We start from the raw sequence: 17,756 nt of genomic DNA, 5'->3' as shown, positions 1-17,756 counted from the left end.
TGGAAGTCCCCCCAGAGCTGATCCTGGAGGTTGGCATCTTTATTGTTTATATACTTTTCAATCCTAGAGGAGCTGGGGACACTGGTGTCTTCTGTTCATCTCTCCATTGATCTGCTCATTTACAGGACGGTTCTACAAAAACTGAATAGGACTAAATTTGGCATGTGGGCAGAAACCAGCAAAAGAACAATGGTGTTCAAAAAGAGCCAGATCCAGCCAGGGCCTATAGAGTTTTTAAAAAATGCACCCGACTCCACTGTATTTTCAGGAAGAAAATAAATACTTCAGTCCACGTGTTAGGTTATTATCAACCCCCCCAAAAATCTAAGGGTGCCGGAATGCATAGAGTCACACTAACTGAAACATTTTGGATGGCAAAGTTGGAAAAAGTTTAGAGGCTGAACTTTGGAGAGGTAAAAATGGAAGATAAGATTTATTAGGAGGCACTAACAAACTGAACTAATTTAAAACTTGGAATGAAATGTACCGAATGGAGTTCAATCGATCCATGTTGAATTAGATATAACGAACTGACTGGATTTAATGAACTAGATTTACTGAATGTATTGGAATTCACATTGGTTGTACAGCAGGATGTTGAAACATGTTGGGAAGTCTTATAGAAGCTATTAGCAAACTGAATTAAAATTGAACTTGGAATGAAATTAATTAAAGGAAGCTATATGGATTTGTATTGAAACTGAGTTAATGAACAGATCGGGCAATAAACAAGCTACAGCAAGTTTATTAGAATGAGGATAGTGAAAGTACAATTAATCTGCAACCCTATAACTTGTTTCTTTAGAGTAAACTAACCTCCACTGAATTCCATGGGGCTTTCTTTTGGATAGATGGGTATAGCCTTTTAAATATATTTATTAAAACTAAAGAAACAGATTGACTAGATATGGACTGGACATGGATGTGGATCCATTAATTTGGGCTCAGCAATTTGGCACTTGGAAGTTCTAAGCCTGTGGTGTTATAGTCCCAGATGACATCCACAGAACCCTAAAATTAAGTATGGGGTGTTGTTTTTTTTAATCAATGGCCAACATCTTGTGATTTGGGGCAAGATTTTAGCCATTTTGAAAATGCCTATATTTATTAGCACTTTTACAATTGTGGGTGATTGTATGATGGTACATAGGGTCGGAAAATATAACAAGTTCTGCATTGATTGCTATTACCTATCTTGTGAATATTGAGGGAAATAATCAAGGTGATGGATTGATGGGCATGAAAAAGATAATGTTAAAAATGAGATTTTGTAAAGGATTGCAAACTACAGGAAGCAGGGGGAGGAGAATGAAAACGCTGTAACTGTTAGAAAGAAATGCTTTGGAGAAATCTTGGACCCTTTGAAAGCAAAAATAGTGAAATAATGGTTGGTAGAAAGGGTTAAGAAAATAGAGAAGGGATGAGAAAGAAGAAAATGCAAAGACATTTCCAAGAAAGAGATCAGAAAATAGGCAACAAAAATTGAGAATCTAATCTCACAAGTTGCCAAGTCAATAAACAGATACAGATGCATCATTGAATTTCCTGAATCCATTTAAAAGGAGAGCTCCTTTTCCTCCCCAAATTAGTAAGATGCTTTTTAATGAAATTTGAAAAACAACACAAATCTTTGCAGATTGTGATGGTGAAACTACAGTCGCAAACAGAGCAATTAAGGCGTTGCATTTGAAATAAAGAGGAATTCCAGAAAGTCTAGGGAGGATTATAATTCATTGATTACATGTTTTCAAGCAGGTTAATTTTTAGCATTTAATTTTTATTTCCCCCTTGAAAACAAGGCAAGGTGGGAGGAACCGAGGCACCATATTTGGTGCTTTCCAATTGCCGATGAATACTCAGAACATATGACACCCTTAATTTAAAAAAAGGTGGTTTAAGAAGCAAATAAGAGAAGCAGTTGCAGAAAGATGCTTCATAGATCTATTACTGAATTAGTTCAGTTTATTCTTACCTTCGAAAGATTCTGTTACTGAATTTACACCTGGAGAACTTATAAAAGAGGGTGCAGGTATGTTGAACATTATGTGAATAACTGCCAAATTTGAATATGCATCAGCCACTCTTACTGAAATATTGAAAGGTTTTGCTTCTAGTTTCACTTAATGGAATTTTATTCTTACATTTAAACCGTAGGTTTGGTTAAGCTATAGTTGAAGTCAACTTGTTTCAGGAACTTTGGTTTGCTAAATAGGAGGAAATGGCATATTTCTCCAGTTCTCCAGTACTCTAAAATATGGATGGCCTACGTGCCAGATATGTTGCAGATGCTGGGAAAGCCTTTAGCCCAGGAGAGGTCAAAAAAGTCACACACCAAGCATTTCTATAAAAATAATTTATTTACAGAAAACAAAAACAAAAGCAAAACATTTAAAGGACCTAGCTCCCTTTTTGGAGCAAGCCTTGCTGAGCTACATTTCCAGCAGAGAGAAAAAAGAAGAAGTGAAGAACAAGTCCGGGCAGGATTCCTCCCCCCAGGCTATTTTGCATGAAGCACGTGAGAGGAGACAATCAAATGCAACCCCTTCACCTGGCCAAATGATTAGGTATAAAAGTAGCTTAATCTGTTAGTAGGGAAACCTCAACACTCCCCTTTTTACACTACAGATTAAGATGCAAACCAATCTTCTCTGACTATATGTCTTTCCATTCACATTACCATTATCTCCCCTTTGGTTTAACAGAAAGTTACCATTTTTCTTCCTGTGTTTTTCCAAACCTAGGTTGTTATAATTCCAAGGCTTTTTAATGTGAAATGGCTTTTCATGCAGGCTTCAAAATCAAGCCTTTGTTTTTCTGTTGATGTGAATAGCAGCAAATCATCAACATAAATGCACAGATACATACAGCCTTGTTTGTCCTTCTTCATATATACACAGGGATCTGCTTTTCCTTTTTCAAAACCAAAATTCTGCAGTTTTTCATCTTACTTTTTGGTTCCAGGATCTAGCAGCTTGTTTTAACCCATAGATTGACTTCTGCAGTTCACAGACTAGATTCTCCTTTTTCATAGCCAGGGGGTTGCTGCATGTATAATCTGTGGTCTAAATCACCATAGAGAAATGCAGTTTGAATGTCATAGTGGTTAACTGACATTCCCTTGAGTGCAGCAACTTTTAACAGTAATCTAATTGATTCACCTTTAGTAACTGGTGCAAAAGTCTTGTCAAAGTCTAAACCTTTCCTTTGAGTGAACCCTTTTGCAACCAACCTTGCTTTATATTTTTGGATTTTGCCATCAGCATCCCTTTTCAGTTTGAAAACCCACCTACAACCCAGACAGCGTTCATTGGGAGGTAGATTTACCAGTTTCCATGTTTTATTTTCTTTCAAGGATGCTAATTCCTGTTGCATGGCAGAATGCCAATTTTGTGCAATCTCAGGTGGTAAAGCATTCACTTGTTCTAAAGACTCAGGTTCTGTGAATATGTGAAAAGCCTTTACTGTTTCAGCCTGAAAACGTGATGGAGGAACGCCTTTATTACTCCTCTGAGATCTGCGAGGTAATACAGGGCTTAAATTTTGACTCCTATCACTTTCCTGAGAAGCATCTATCTCATCAGACAGATCTTCAATTTGCTTTTCTGGTTTAATGTCCTCATCAGGCAAAAGATCACCATCAGCAAGTCCTTGCTGTTCTCTTGTGGTGGTCAGTTCAACTGGAGAGCTAGAATTTAATCTCCCCCAGTTTTGTTCAGCAAAAGAAGCGCTTTTGCTAATTATTAATTTCTCTCCCATTATGAACCTGTAGCTCCTCTGGCTTTGTTCATAGCCAACAAAGATGGCTTTCTTTGTTGTGGGGCCTCCTTTCCTTCTCTGCTGTTTTGGAATGTGAACCCATGCAGTGCTACCAAACACTCTAAGATGGCTTACCTTTGGTTTCACACCATAAAACAAATGGAATGGAGTGTCCTGAATCATAGAGTTATACAACCTGTTCTGAACATAACAAGCAGTCGATAAAGCTTCTCCCCAGAACTTAAAACATAATCGTGAATCTTTTAACATGCATTCCATCGCATTTTGCAAGGTTCTGCCCTTTCTTTCAGCAACACCATTTTGCTGAGGGGTGTACGGGTTAGAAAGAATTTGTTCTATCCCTTTTTCCACTAGGAACCTTCTGAATTTGTGAGAAAGGTATTCTCCTCCTCTATCACATTGGAGTGCAGATACAGGCCTAGGGAATTTTCCATTTGCCCATGTCACAAAACTTTTAAATTTCTCAAATGCCTCATCTTTGTGTTTTAAGATGTAGATAAATGTGTATCTTGAGAAATCATCAATGATGGTCATTGCATACCTTGCTTGTCCAAGACTTGGAGCAAAAGGACCAATAATGTCAGAGTGTACAATTTCCAAAGGTCTAGTTGTAACTCTGTCACTGTGCTTACTCACAGGAGCTTTTAGTGTTTTGCATTCTTTGCAAACTACACAATCTAAGTATTTATCACAGGGTTTTATCTTTAGGTCAGCACACAGCTGTGGCATTTGTGCTATATACTTGTAATTAGCATGACCAAGTCTCCTGTGCATCAGGTGTACACATTGGTCATGATATGGTGTGTTGCCAACTGCAGCCTTGCAGCTTGGCTTCCTTGCATTTTGCACAATGTACAAGGAGTCTTTTAACATACCAGTAGCACACAATTTCCCATTTTTACGTATCTCACAACCATTTTTCTTAAATGTTATGATATACCCTGTTGCAGCCAATTGTGCCACAGATAAAAGGTTTGATTGTAAATTTGGCACATACAACACACCTTTTACAGTTTCTCCTAAGCAGGATAAATACAAGTCACCTTGTCCCATAATTTTGGTGACAGACCCATCAGCCAAAGATACACTTTGTCTTTCAGTTTTAGACAGTGACACAAAAGAGCTTTTACAATTACATAAATGACAACTGGCCCCAGAATCTAACACCCATACATCAGAATTACCCTTCTCAGCAACCTGTGCAATTTGGGTTGTCTGAAGAGCCTTCTTCTGTGTTGCCCTTGTGTTCTTCTTCTCTGTCTTTCTACTCTTGGGTCTCATGGCACAGTCTCTTTGCAAATGTCCAGCTGAACCACAAGTGAAGCATCGCTGGCTTGCTAGCGCTGTGGCCTCAGGTTCCTTTCCCTTCTTTTCCCTCATTTTCTGGTCTTGCAGCTTTCCAGAAGAGATGGGGGGGGATCTTTCCTCTCTCTTTTCCCATTCAGCGAGTAAGCGCTGTGTAACATACGATGGGGTGAGGTCTGCTTCAGGCATAGCCTCCAGGGTACAAATCAGCGTGTCCCATGTTGCATTTAGTGAGGACAGGAGAATATAGGATTTTGTGAGAGGTGTAAATTCCATTCCTCTCTCCTGCAACTCAACAAACAGCTGCTGAATATAATGCAGGTGCTCAGGAAGGCTTTCTCCTTCTGCAAGATAGGCTCTGTACAGCTTTTTCGTCAGAGTAACTTTACTCCCTGCTGTTGCCTTTACATATAAGTCTCTCAAAGCGTCCCAAAGTTGCTTTGCAGACTGCATGCCTCGCACATGGACTAGCTGATTGTCCTCAACTCCCAAGATAATGGTGGCTCTAGCCCGCTCATCCTGTCTCAGCCATTCAGCACTGGGATTTTGGGGGTTTTGCTCACCAATTGGCAGCCAAAGATCCTCTCTGCGAAGATACATTTCCATCTTCAGGGCCCAATTCAAATAGTTGGTCTCTGATAGGCGCTCCAGAGGCATCGCTGAGGGCTGGGAGGTAGCCATGGCTTCTTCCTTCTTTTGCAAGTCACCTCAGCTAGCTTCTAAGTCCTGCAGACCGGCAGTTGCTGGAAAATCTCCAGGTGGCTCCAAAGAAAATCTTCACAGGTCTTTGCTACCTGCCTTTAAATTGTGCACGAGGTGTGGAGCTGACCTCTCTTTTCTCTCTGGGTTTTATTGCGTTGTTTACTGGGCACATAACCTGTTGCAGATGCTGGGAAAGCCTTTAGCCCAGGAGAGGTCAAAAAAGTCACACACCAAGCATTTCTATAAAAATAATTTATTTACAGAAAACAAAAACAAAAGCAAAACATTTAAAGGACCTAGCTCCCTTTTTGGAGCAAGCCTTGCTGAGCTACATTTCCAGCAGAGAGAAAAAAGAAGAAGTGAAGAACAAGTCCGGGCAGGATTCCTCCCCCCAGGCTATTTTGCATGAAGCACGTGAGAGGAGACAATCAAATGCAACCCCTTCACCTGGCCAAATGATTAGGTATAAAAGTAGCTTAATCTGTTAGTAGGGAAACCTCAACAAGATACCCCCCTAGCCACAATTTTAATGCTCCAGATCAGGTATGTGCAAAACCCACCATTCTAGGAATGGATTGTTCCATAGATTCAGATGACAAGAAGCACCTGCTCACAAACAAGAAAGCTAGGTTCTCATGGAATCTTATGAACAAGATTTATTGAAGAAAAGGGGTTAAGTTACAGAATCTTAGAACCTGGATGTGTGTCCTTCAGCACCACATTTATCAGTTAGGTCATTAGAGTGGGACCAAACTAATGACAACAGGTAGAACAACCAGCCTCAGAACTGACGATGATATTGAAGTGGTGGATAGCTTCTGCCTTTTAGGAACAACCATCAGGAGTTAAGGAACAGACGGACAAGAAATACACCACAGATTAGCACTTGGTAGAGCAGCCATGAAGGCCTTGGAAAATTCAGACCCCATGTCTATACCTTCAGGGTTCAGAGTCATTCAGTATTCCCTATGACATTGTATGGAGGCAAAAGCTGGACTTTGAAGAAGCAGGATAGCAAGAGTATTGGCACCTTTGAACTTTGGTGTTGGAGAAGAATACCGTGGACAGCCAAGAAAACAAACCAGTACTGTAGATCATTGAACAAATCAACCCAGAGTTCTCACTTGAGGCACAAATGACCAGGCTCGAATTATCCAACTTCAGACACACTATGCAAAGACCCTGCTCTCTGGAGAAGGCGCTAATGCTGGGAAAGGTGGAAGGAAAGAGAAGAAGAGGACAACCAGCAGCAAGGTGAATGGACTCAGTTACAGTGGGGATGAGTGCGCCATTAGAAGACCTGAAAGATCAGTTTAGGGACAGATCGTCATGGAGAAAATCTATCTATGTGGTCACTAGGAGTCAACAATGGCTTGATGGCACATAATCGGTCCTCAATCAGTAGAGTGGGGATTCTTTGATCCCCCTGCTAACTGTCTTTTGAAGCAAAAGGGATGAATATGCAGATATTCTGGCCCTGTAATATTTTGCAAAATCGCATCCTCTTTGAGAAGTCCATTATATCAGGAATATTTCCTTTCTCATCCATAGTATATTAATCCAGCCATTCCATTCCTGTCCAGTGGAGCAGGGGCTGGGGCAGGGGGCGGGGAGAGTTAATCTTCCAAACCAGAAGTAGTTCATGAAAAACTATTTTAAGATGGGAAATAAAACAAGAGCATGTTAGGCAAATGAGAATTAATACTTGAAATACAAAGTTCTGGAATGGCAAGCTAAGGTTCTTCACTTGGTTCCTTACAAAAGCCCTGTGCTATCTGGCAAGGGAGTGTGAGTAAATGGAGCATAGGGTTCACACAGATCACATCAAAGTTTCAATCCCAGGGGTAAGGCTGAGTGAGAACCTTATCTGAAGTCCTGAAGACCTTCTACCTATCATTGTTGGCAGGACTGAATGGATAGATCAGTGGATCTGATTGAAGTGAGCTAATTGGATTGGTCATCAGTTTTGGTATAAGGGAATGTATTGTCAGGCCCAGCCCAAGAACTTCAGAGAATCAGTTCAGCCAAACTTCAGTTCTTTATTTGCTCACACCGTATGGACAGAATCTTGCCAGACTAAAGCTACCCTACCTAACCTAAGGGAAAATAGCCTGGGAAGGCTGTAGGGTGGGGCTATTCTGAACCGCTTAGTTTTCCCACATTCCAATCCTGGGCTGTGTCTCCTTGTATCTTGCCCTCCTCCATGGAATGTGTTCCGTCCTCCTTGAGAACCAGCAGCATTACTGAAATCCACCACATGTATGCCTCAAATGTTAGTTGTCTGTCTAATATTTTCAGTAAGACCTAATGGCAAGAAACTAGAATGCTGCTGGTGCTGAGTTTAGGATTCGTCCTCCTGGCAAAGCATGTTCTCTGTCCCTGACCTATGGTCCTTCCCTTCTGTTGTGGTGCCAGAAGTCATATTTGCATGCCTTACCTAGATAGCCCTTCACTGATGACTAATCATCTAAAATGTTGGCTGGGAGTTAAAAGAGCTTTGGTTAACCATCTTGCTCTGTAGAGTTCTGTTCACCATATATGTGGTCAAGACAGAGATCTGATCTTCAGATGGAGGATTTTGTGACCCACTGGGTTTCATAACATTGAGAGTTCAATCAGCCTTTGCACGTTAGGTCAAGCATGCTGCTTCTCAACGTAGAAGGAAAGATCAAAATTCAAATTCTTTTGAAGTTCCACAATGAGTGTCTCAGGCTTTTGAATTTTCAGATAATTATGAAAATGCCATTGACTCTCTCTCTAAAATAATAATAATAATAAAGAGCTAAATGAGGTGAAGCATATGGAAAAAGCAAATTTCATAAGCATCTGTTTTTTCTCCCATCTGCTCTCCTTGGCTTTGCTCCTGTCCTCATCTGCCAAAATGGTGAGCTTTTCCAAAGAGGTTCATGATGATCAGAGTTCGGCTGGCCACGGTTGAACTGAAGAAAGTGAGCCTCCGCCTTTCTCTGGTGCAGAACAGCTTCTTGTGGATTTGGAAACTATTAGCTCCAACAATCAAGGGTTTGCTGAAATCAGTTCTGTTTTGCTTATCTCAAAATCTGTTGCAAATAAACATTTTAACGTATCAGGCCCTGCCTTTCTAGAAATTCAAGTCATTTGTCCTGTTATACAGAGAGAAAGAAGAAAATGGAAAAGTAAAGACAAAAACTAGTGAAGTCAAAGAAAAAAAAACTGAAAACAATTATGCACCTTTCTCCCCTTGCTAGCAGGAATGATTAAACTAACCACAAATTCCTTTCTGTGGTTTGCTAAATGTTACATGCAAACTGGGAATTGTGGCTTGATTCCCTCCTAGCCTGCCATAGCTAAAGAATGAACCATACTTTGCAACCTGGCTTATGCGCAAACCATTCAGAAGCATCGCTTTAATGCAGCAATTAGAAAAGACTTTCTGCTTCGGTTCAGCTGATCTAAATTGCCTTGAAATCAAATCTCCCAAGTGAATATTTGCACAGCCTTAAAAACTGAGTTGCAAAGGTTAATTTCACCTTGGCTTTCTTTGAGGGGTTTGCAAGCCATGGTAGACCAGCTTTTAGCTTCAGCCAACCGTGTCTGAAGCTGAAGACCTTGTAGCAAAGGAAGGGAACACAAAGTAGGGAGAGAAGCATGTAATCAGAATTTTAAGAAGAGAATCTTCTGGAGAAATCTAGTACAGGTAGTCCTTGCTTAATGACCACAATTGGGATCAGAATTTTGGTTGCTAAGCAAAGTGGTCATTAAGTGAATCTGATCTGATTTTATGACCTTTTTGCAGTGGTTGTTAAGTGAATCACCACAGGTGTTAAGTGAACCACGTAGTTGTTAAGTGAATCATGCAGTTCCCCATTGATTTTGCTTGCCAGAAGCTGGCTGGGAAGGTAAAAAATGGTGACTATGGGATGCTGTGACAGTCATAAATGAGAACTGGTTGCCAAACCCCCAAATCATGATCATGTGAGTGGAGGGACACTGCAATGGCTGTAAGTGTGAGGACCAGTCGTAAGTTGTTTTTTTTCCAGCACTGTTGTAAGTCCAAACCATCACTAAATGAATGGTTGTTAAGCAAGGACTACCTGTAAAAGCAGTGGCTTATATAAGCAACTCATTGTAGACTGAGTGTATAAATGGTTCATATTTATGAACCCTTGGGGACTTGCTTCTCAAGAATTGTTATGCTTGGCTTTTAAAACCTGTTGCAGACTTTCCATTATTTTGCTCATATATACATAGCAGAAGTACAGATTCTTTGATTAACCAACAAGCCTGCATGTAGAAGAGGAGGATGTATGATTCAAGTGACTCAAGGCAAGGGAGGGGAAGAGGAAGACCAAGGATTGGCTGCAGGTTTGGGCTTAGCTAGCAAATATGGAACTCAGATTGTGTTCATTCCTGGTTATGGACATTGGTGGGCGTTAGTGTTTGCATGTTCACTCGCTTTCAAAGAACTAAATCAGACTCGCACTGTTTATTTTAAATTATTTTAAACTCTCTGATTCTCCTGTTTTGCACCTTGAAAGATGACTTGGGCACTAACTGGTCAATGAGTCAATGGCCGCAACCCAGTGAAACAGCAGAGTGTTGCGAAATGTCAACAAATCCATCTCCAAATTCTCTCTCTCATGAGACTTGGCTGTTGCCACCCTAAACGTCAGCTGATTTGGGATTCTCATCTTAGAAGCATATGGGCCTTTTAATGCTTGTAGATGCTGGATTGCAAACTCTTCCTCTCTAAAGCACAAGCCATGTTATTGATAGGCAATAAACTTCTGGATTTATTTTGATCACATCTCTACCTCGGTTTCCTTTGAAGCAAGTTTGAGGCTGTTGTACATACAGTAGGGATATGTTTTTGGTGGAGGATTGTCCTTCAAGATGGTCTTTCAAGATCAATGTGAGTGATGGAGACCTATCACAGGTCAGCTAGTAATCTTGGCTAAACGTAAGGAATGGAACCTCAATCCTGAAGGCCTTGGAACACACCTGACCACCAGTCCACCCTGACTTAAGGTGGCTTTGTCTCCTACAAATGTCAGAAGAAACTGACTCACACAAAGCAAACAGCTACTTTGGAGGAACAATGCTAGTTTGCAGTGGGTTTGGATTTTATAAAAGTCCACCTTGTCTCCCATTTTTGGTTGTTCTTTCTGTTTTGTTTTGGTTTTTTAGGGTGGTTTTTTTAAAACAGAGTGGTTCTAGTTAGTCCAGTGAACTGTATCAGCAGCATCTGCTTTTGAAGTCACCGTCGTAGTTTAGGGAAAGCAAACGATAGCAGGGTGATAAGCAGATGCTGCACAGAAGAACTGTAGCTAAAAGGGGAATTAATGCAGGTTTTAAACAAGCTTTAGTTCTATAGAATGTTCTCATTCTGCTTTCTCCATGGTCTGGGAGATAAGCCAATTGGGAAGTAATGTAGCGTAGCTGTGGCAAGCAGTGAGGCTCAGACATGGGGATCGCCAGATTATAGATCACATGTAGATCCCAGCGTCTTCTAATTCTAATTCTCCTTCTCCTTTTGCGTTCCTTAGGCATCCTCTTCTCCATTTCTGAACTTAGAATTTCAAAGGACAGTTTTCAGAGGTTGAACAAGAAGCCAAACGGATGTATATAAACTTTCCCTAGTCTTAGCATCCCGGCTAAGGTCCATCTCCCTAAAAGGATTCCAATAAGCCTATGTTGGAAGGCTCTGCAAATATTTGATTTAGAGGTTTGATTCAGGGATGGTTTAACTGAATCTGCATTGGCTTCAGGTATCCCATGGTGTCAGATGCCTCTGAATTGAAAGATGGTAGTCCGCTCAGCAACTCAATGTTTTCCTAATCTCTTCAGTGCATTGAATCAATGCGGAATATGACCATGCAGACTGGATCCGCAGACTTTCCATTTATCAAAGCACAAATGCAAATTACTTCGATTTGACTTTTCTGTTTGGATAACTGAGTGGAATCAGATCAGAGCTGATGCACACACCCTTGCTATGTTGGGTTCATAGCTCTGCTGAGCAAAATTATGATTTACATGCCGGAATGCCCTAGACTCATGTCAGATATCTCTAGGCAGACCTTGAATTGAGCTGCTGCCAGTGAATATTTGCATTATATTGAGAGAGAGAGAGAGACCTTGAGCCCGATAACATGTATCTCTGTGTATGTTGTCCTAGAACTAGTTGATTCCAGCATGCCTCTGTAGAACAGCTGAGCAATTTCCTCAGCCATGGAGAAGTTCTCCTTTCTTATATCATTTGGTCCAAATATTCAGCCATGCATTTGATCTGGGTTAATGCCTGTAACTGTGGAGAACCACGACGTGAGTAGAGAGCTGACCTATCCCAATCACCATGAGATAAATCAGTTGCCCCCATTGATGGAAATTGGCAAAGGATAAAGGTGTGAGATAATGGGGATACAATTGCAACATTTGTCACACAAATAGTCCAAAGTTCAATATCAGCAGGGCACATTCGGTAAGCTTTGAAGAGTGTGTGTGTGTTGAATCACGTTTTGTTGTCATGCTGGGAATGACTCAGAGCTACCATAAGCAAGAATCTGCAAGTAGGACTGGACATATGAGATGCTTTTTGTGAACTCTTTTGTGAATTGTCCTACGTCCTGAGGCATATCACATATCACATCTTTACTTTTATTGTATTTACTGCATTTATAACTGTTTTGGTTTTTAATTCTTTTTTATTGTAAACCACCCAGAGTCCCTCCTTGGGAAGGAGATGGGTGGTGATAAAATTTGATGGATGGATGGATGGATGGATGGATGGATGGATGGATGGATGGATGGATGGATGGATGGATGGATAGATAGATAGATAGATAGATAGATAGATAGATAGATAGATAGATAGATAGATAGATAGATAGATAAAAATCCTACCTAGTTCAATTAACCAGGCTTGGCTAAGGAGTCCAGCAAAGCATCTTGCAAAACTAAATTTGAGGGAAAAGTAATAAAACATCATTAACACATCAAAAGCAAGAATGCTGAAAAGTTCAAAGTCATGTTGTGACCCAGAGAGTCAAAGAAGGCAATAAGACCTCAGCACCCAAGCAGCTACTTTGGTCCCTGTTGAGTAAATGTCTTGTTCAACAAGTGAAAAATCTACAGTTTGTGAGCCAGAAAAATGTCCTTGGGGTGACTAGACATATCTATGGGTACAGCCTTATGTCATCTCCTTGCCAAAGAAGCTTGGCATTAGTCATTGGCTAGTTTGCCTTGGGTGACTAGAAATTCTGTGCAAGCGAGTAAGTGGTTTGCTGCAAATTTCTCTATTCTTCCTTGCCCAGCCTGCTTGTTTTTTCTTCAAATTGCAAAGGAAGAAATGTCCTTTCTTCACCATCCTAGAAGGACATTTCTTTGGTCTCCTTTCCTCTTGTTTTTTTGGTAACCATAATGTGCCCAAGTCTGCCTAAGCCTGCAGCCTGATTCCTCTTGGTCATATCTTCCCTCCTTCAATATTTATAATTAGAGAAAGGCCAGGATTTAGGGATAGAGACCTTCCTCTGGGTTTGGAAGGCCCTTCCTGCCTCTCAAAGGGCATCTTTCCCCAATTTGGTTGCCTTCCAAAAGTTTGGAGTTCAGGTGCCTGAATTCCTCAGCCAGCATGGCCATTGCTAACAGTGGTGGGAATTGAAGACCATGCATCTGGAAGTCTAAGGGTGGAAGCTGGTGAGGTGAGAGCCCTTGATTCTCAGGCCAAAGGAAGACATTTAAATACAATTTTCTAACCATGACTGGTACAAAGCCTTAATAAGCTGGTGTCCAGGTTGAAGAAAGCTGCCGTAGATTTTCTACTAGGTTTTGTAGATGAGGCTGAACTTCATTATTCATCTGATCTGGTAGGAAAAAGATCGATGGGTCAGTGGTAGAGGATCCACTTTACATGCAAAAGATTCCAAGTGCAATTCTCCAGGTAAGGGTTGGAAACACCTCCTGTGCAGCTGGAAATAAACTGTTGTAGCAACATGTAATAATCTTTCTTTTCCCTCCCATTTTTGTAGGATGGCTACTTTTCCCACCGGCCAAAGGAGAAGACGCGGACAGATAGCAACAATGAGAACTCTGTCCCCAAGGACTTTGAAAATATCGACAACAGCAATTTTGCTCCCCGGACACAGAAGCAGAAGCACCATCCAGAACTGGTGAAAAAGCCCGTCAGCGCACAGAAGGAGCGCTTACGGAGAAAACTAGAACAGGAGGAGAAAGCTAAGGAGAACACCCTCCTTGGGAAGAACCCCAACGAACGGCTGCCATTGGACAATTCTGCCCCCAAGCCCAGCAACAATGGCAACCATCTGAAAGACATCCAGAAGTCCCCCCGACAGCCTCCTACGAAACGGGGTGGGAACAGCTCTCCTGAGCTCGGATACGATCAGCTGCCCAAATGTGACATCTCGGGCAAAGAGGCCCTCTCGGCCTTATCCAGGGCCAAGTCAAAGCAGTGTCGGCACAACATTGCCGAGACCTACTGTCAGCACAAGCAAGGGAAGCTGATGCCCGAGCAGGTGACTCGTTTCTGCCCGCTGGAAGGTAAGCTGGAGGAGAAAAGGAGAGGGGTCTCCAACATGTCTATTCCTCCTTTATCTTGGGTTTGTCGCTTGAACAAAGGCAACCGCAGACATGGATGCAGACAGGATTTGCTACAACCTGGCATGGCAGTGCTTGCTGGAGGAGGAAGAGGGGTGCAGGTCAAGTCAACAGACAGACATGGCCCTAGCACTAGAGGTGAGGCAGGATTTTGCCCCATTGGTCCCAATCTTGCCCCGTTGCAGCCACAGCCCATGATTTACCCCATTCCGGAGACTCAGCCGTCCCATCAGCAAGGGCATCATCGCCCCTGTGTCAAAAGGGAATGGAGAAGCTGCAAGATGAAGGTGCTTTGGGAGGGACAACCTATATAGGAATAGACTGGGGTACTCAAGTCACCCAACTCCTGCCATCAGAGATGATCAGTGCCTGCTTTTGCTCATGTAGAGGCTGGAGGCTTCCAGCATAAACAGCTCTGCTCAAAAGCAGTCAGAAATTAGAAGAATTCGGTTCTGCTTTGGCTTTGAATTTTAAGTGCTGGTAAAGAACTTTGGGAGAGCCAGTTTGGTGTCATGGTTAAGGGATCAGGCTAGAGACCGGGAGTTCTAGTCCTACCTTAGTCAGGAAGCCAGCTGGGTGACTTGGGCCAGTCCCTCTCTCTGAATATAGATTAGGCTACTATCACAATGAAGAAAGTGAGTTTAGTGTCTTGGTTAAGGCATCAGGCTAGAAACCAGGAGACCAGGAGTTCTAGTCCTGCCTTAGGCACAAAGCCAGCTGGGGGACCTTGGGCTAGTCCCTCTCTCTCAGCCCTGGGAAGAAGAAGGTAAGGGCCAACCACTTCCAAAAATGTTGCCAAGAAAACTGCAGGGACTTGTCCAGGCAGTCACCCAGAATCAAGACTGACTTGAAGGCACCAAAAAACAAAAAGAACTAGGGGAAGTTTGAACTCTGGATTGAACAGGGACTAAAACTGTCCCACTGTGACAGCCTCTGCTAACATTGACCTTGGACTGTCAACTAGAGCAAAGCTAGGCCAGAATCTGTCTTCCCCTTTGCCAAAGGTTTCCTGCAAAAATAAAGTTAAATCTCACCCAACGTTCACTCACCCAGAATTTCTCATCATTTACAAATGGGAGAAGAAGGAAGCACCCAAAGTCTGGTGCCTTCATCTTTTCATCGTTGAGTTCTGCCTTGCTCACGGTAACTGCTGCTTCCCTTTCCTTTGGCATATTTAAATGGCTGGGGCAATTTCCATTTAGTCCTGTCTCTAGGGATAATGGATAGTACAGCGAAACCAACTGGGGTGTAATATTTAGTATTTATTCCTGCTCTCATGCTGGTAGCAAATTAGTTTGCCAGACTTCATCATATGTCCTCAGCAGGCACATATGTAATTAAGAGCAATGTGAGTTGGGTTCACAGTAGCACAGAGCTTTTCCAGCTGTAAAAAGTCCATATGGCCCTTTGGGAATGCAGACCAGAGCAATGTAATTATGCTCAGGCTAAATACGTGTAGGGATTTTTTTTTTTTAAGTGATTTTCTAATCTGGAGCAGAGTTAACCCTTCTTCTACTGGCATTTGGTGTTGGATGCAGTTTTTGTTCCTGCATGTGTGTTATCATGCTGGTGAAAAAAATCACCCTGCTGACATTTCATAATTATTTGGGGGGGGGACATTCATTCATTCATTCATTCATTCATTCATTCATTGAACAGATTTATAAGGCCGCCCAACTCTCACACAGTGACTCTGGGCGGCTTACAGAAATTTAAAATATACAGGGAGGAGGATTTTGAATTTCAGAGAGGTTCAGTTGGCTGTGAAAGTTGCTCTTAGCCCTGGTAGAGGGGGAGGGCATGGTTGAAAATTACCCTGCCAATTCTTTTCCCATACGTCTTTTGTTGAAGCTTAAAGATACAATCAGAATGATTTGCAAAGCCAATTCGCAAAACTCATTGCTAAAATTGTGGCGACCTGCTTCAAACCAAGAGAGGGAATTTGGTGTCTTCTAGGTGTCTGAGACTTCAGCTTTTATTGTGGTCAAGCACCGTGCCCAATGGCCTGTAATTGTAGGAGTTGTAGACCCAAAAGGTCTGAAGGACCCTGAATTGTCTACCTTTACATAATGGGCTGTGAGAATGACCTTGGGAGATAGGAGGAAGAGCCACAGCCTACACAATGGTTAGATAAGAGATATCTTAGCCCACAAACGGAATGAGGGTGGAGAAAGCATCTCAGAAGGGACCCTCCTTAGTTCTCTGGAACGTAAGGGCAGGGGAGGAGAGAAGTACTTTCAGACTTGCAGGATTCTGTTGCTGTAACCTTACAATAAAGGTAGTGATAGTACTCATAGGTTTGGTTTCCTCTCTGGACAGCCTCAGAGGGCTGACACTTTATATAAGCCAGATGGTTACACAGCCTTAAAAGCAGCCATTGGTCCTGATGGATCAAGAGGCCTTGTAAATCAGCGTGAGAACTTCCTTGAAATGCTTCCTTAAAAGGATTGCCATCTGGTTAAAGAAATCCCAAGAAATTTCTGTGTGAGCGTGTTAATGAAATTGGAATACATTTGCATACGAATATCAGCAGCTTTGACAGAGGTGAGAAGGAGGTGAGAAAACCATATTGTTTTTCAGGCACTGCCTGCCTTATGGCGTAGCAAGATCTAACATCGTTATATACGGGTTAGAGCAGGCCTCCTTCAATGAGATGTTCTCCCCATATGTCAGGACTACAGTCCTGAGAATTTCCAAGCCTGAAAGGCCAGTGAAATCCCATGATTCTGAAGCATTGTGGGAAATTCATATGGCAGCTAAATCCTCCGATCATGGCTTGAAGCCTCATTATTATTGGCGGGTAAGTCCACCAAGACTAATCCTGGTTGACAGAGTAGGGCCAGAGAGATCTAGGTAGGCCTGCAGTTCCTCACACGGGGTGGAAAATATTCCTTCCAGAAGCAGATTCAAAGAGGAAAGCTTTATTTGAAGTTCCAAGACTTTCTTCTAGCTGCCTGTCCATTAGTCCCAAAAGACAGTCCCTGGTTTCAATTGTACCTTAGCCTTTAAAATCTTCTGAATTAATATATGTATTTGTATCCATTTTTTTTCCGGCTTTTTTAGACGTCCAGCAAAGATGATGCAATGTCCCTTCAAGTTGTTCCCATTTCCAGCAAAGATTTGAAATACTTTTATACATTCTAGACAATTTCTCTGGTGACAAATACCAACGATACATCATTTTATTAGAAATTCTCTTTAAGGCTAGAACATAATATAAATTTCAGTCCTTTCAACCACATATTTTCCCATTGGTCCATTTGTATATTATAGCCAAAATTTTTAGCCCGTTTTATCATACATGCTTTCGCTTGCTCTTCCTCTGTCTTGTATTTCAGGAGAAGTGTATACATTCTAGCAATAACGTGCTCATCATTACT

The 17,756-nt window shown here is 41.8% G+C and overlaps 1 protein-coding gene across 1 annotated transcript in view; it reads left to right on the top strand.

Annotated features, from left to right (window-relative positions):
• XYLT1 (xylosyltransferase 1) overlaps positions 1–17,756 on the top strand; it is a 159,273-nt gene that overhangs the window by 79,406 nt on the left and 62,111 nt on the right. Inside the window, exon 3 of the mRNA XM_063314624.1 lies at positions 13,791–14,319. Within this exon, the coding sequence (XP_063170694.1) occupies positions 13,791–14,319 (529 nt within the window). The remainder of the gene's footprint in view (positions 1–13,790; positions 14,320–17,756) is intronic.

This window comes from Candoia aspera, chromosome 14, assembly GCF_035149785.1.
Source record: "Candoia aspera isolate rCanAsp1 chromosome 14, rCanAsp1.hap2, whole genome shotgun sequence".
NCBI classification, from domain to species: domain Eukaryota; kingdom Metazoa; phylum Chordata; class Lepidosauria; order Squamata; family Boidae; genus Candoia; species Candoia aspera.
The sequence above is the reverse complement of the archived record's forward strand: the minus strand, read 5'-3'. Positions and strand labels throughout refer to the sequence as shown.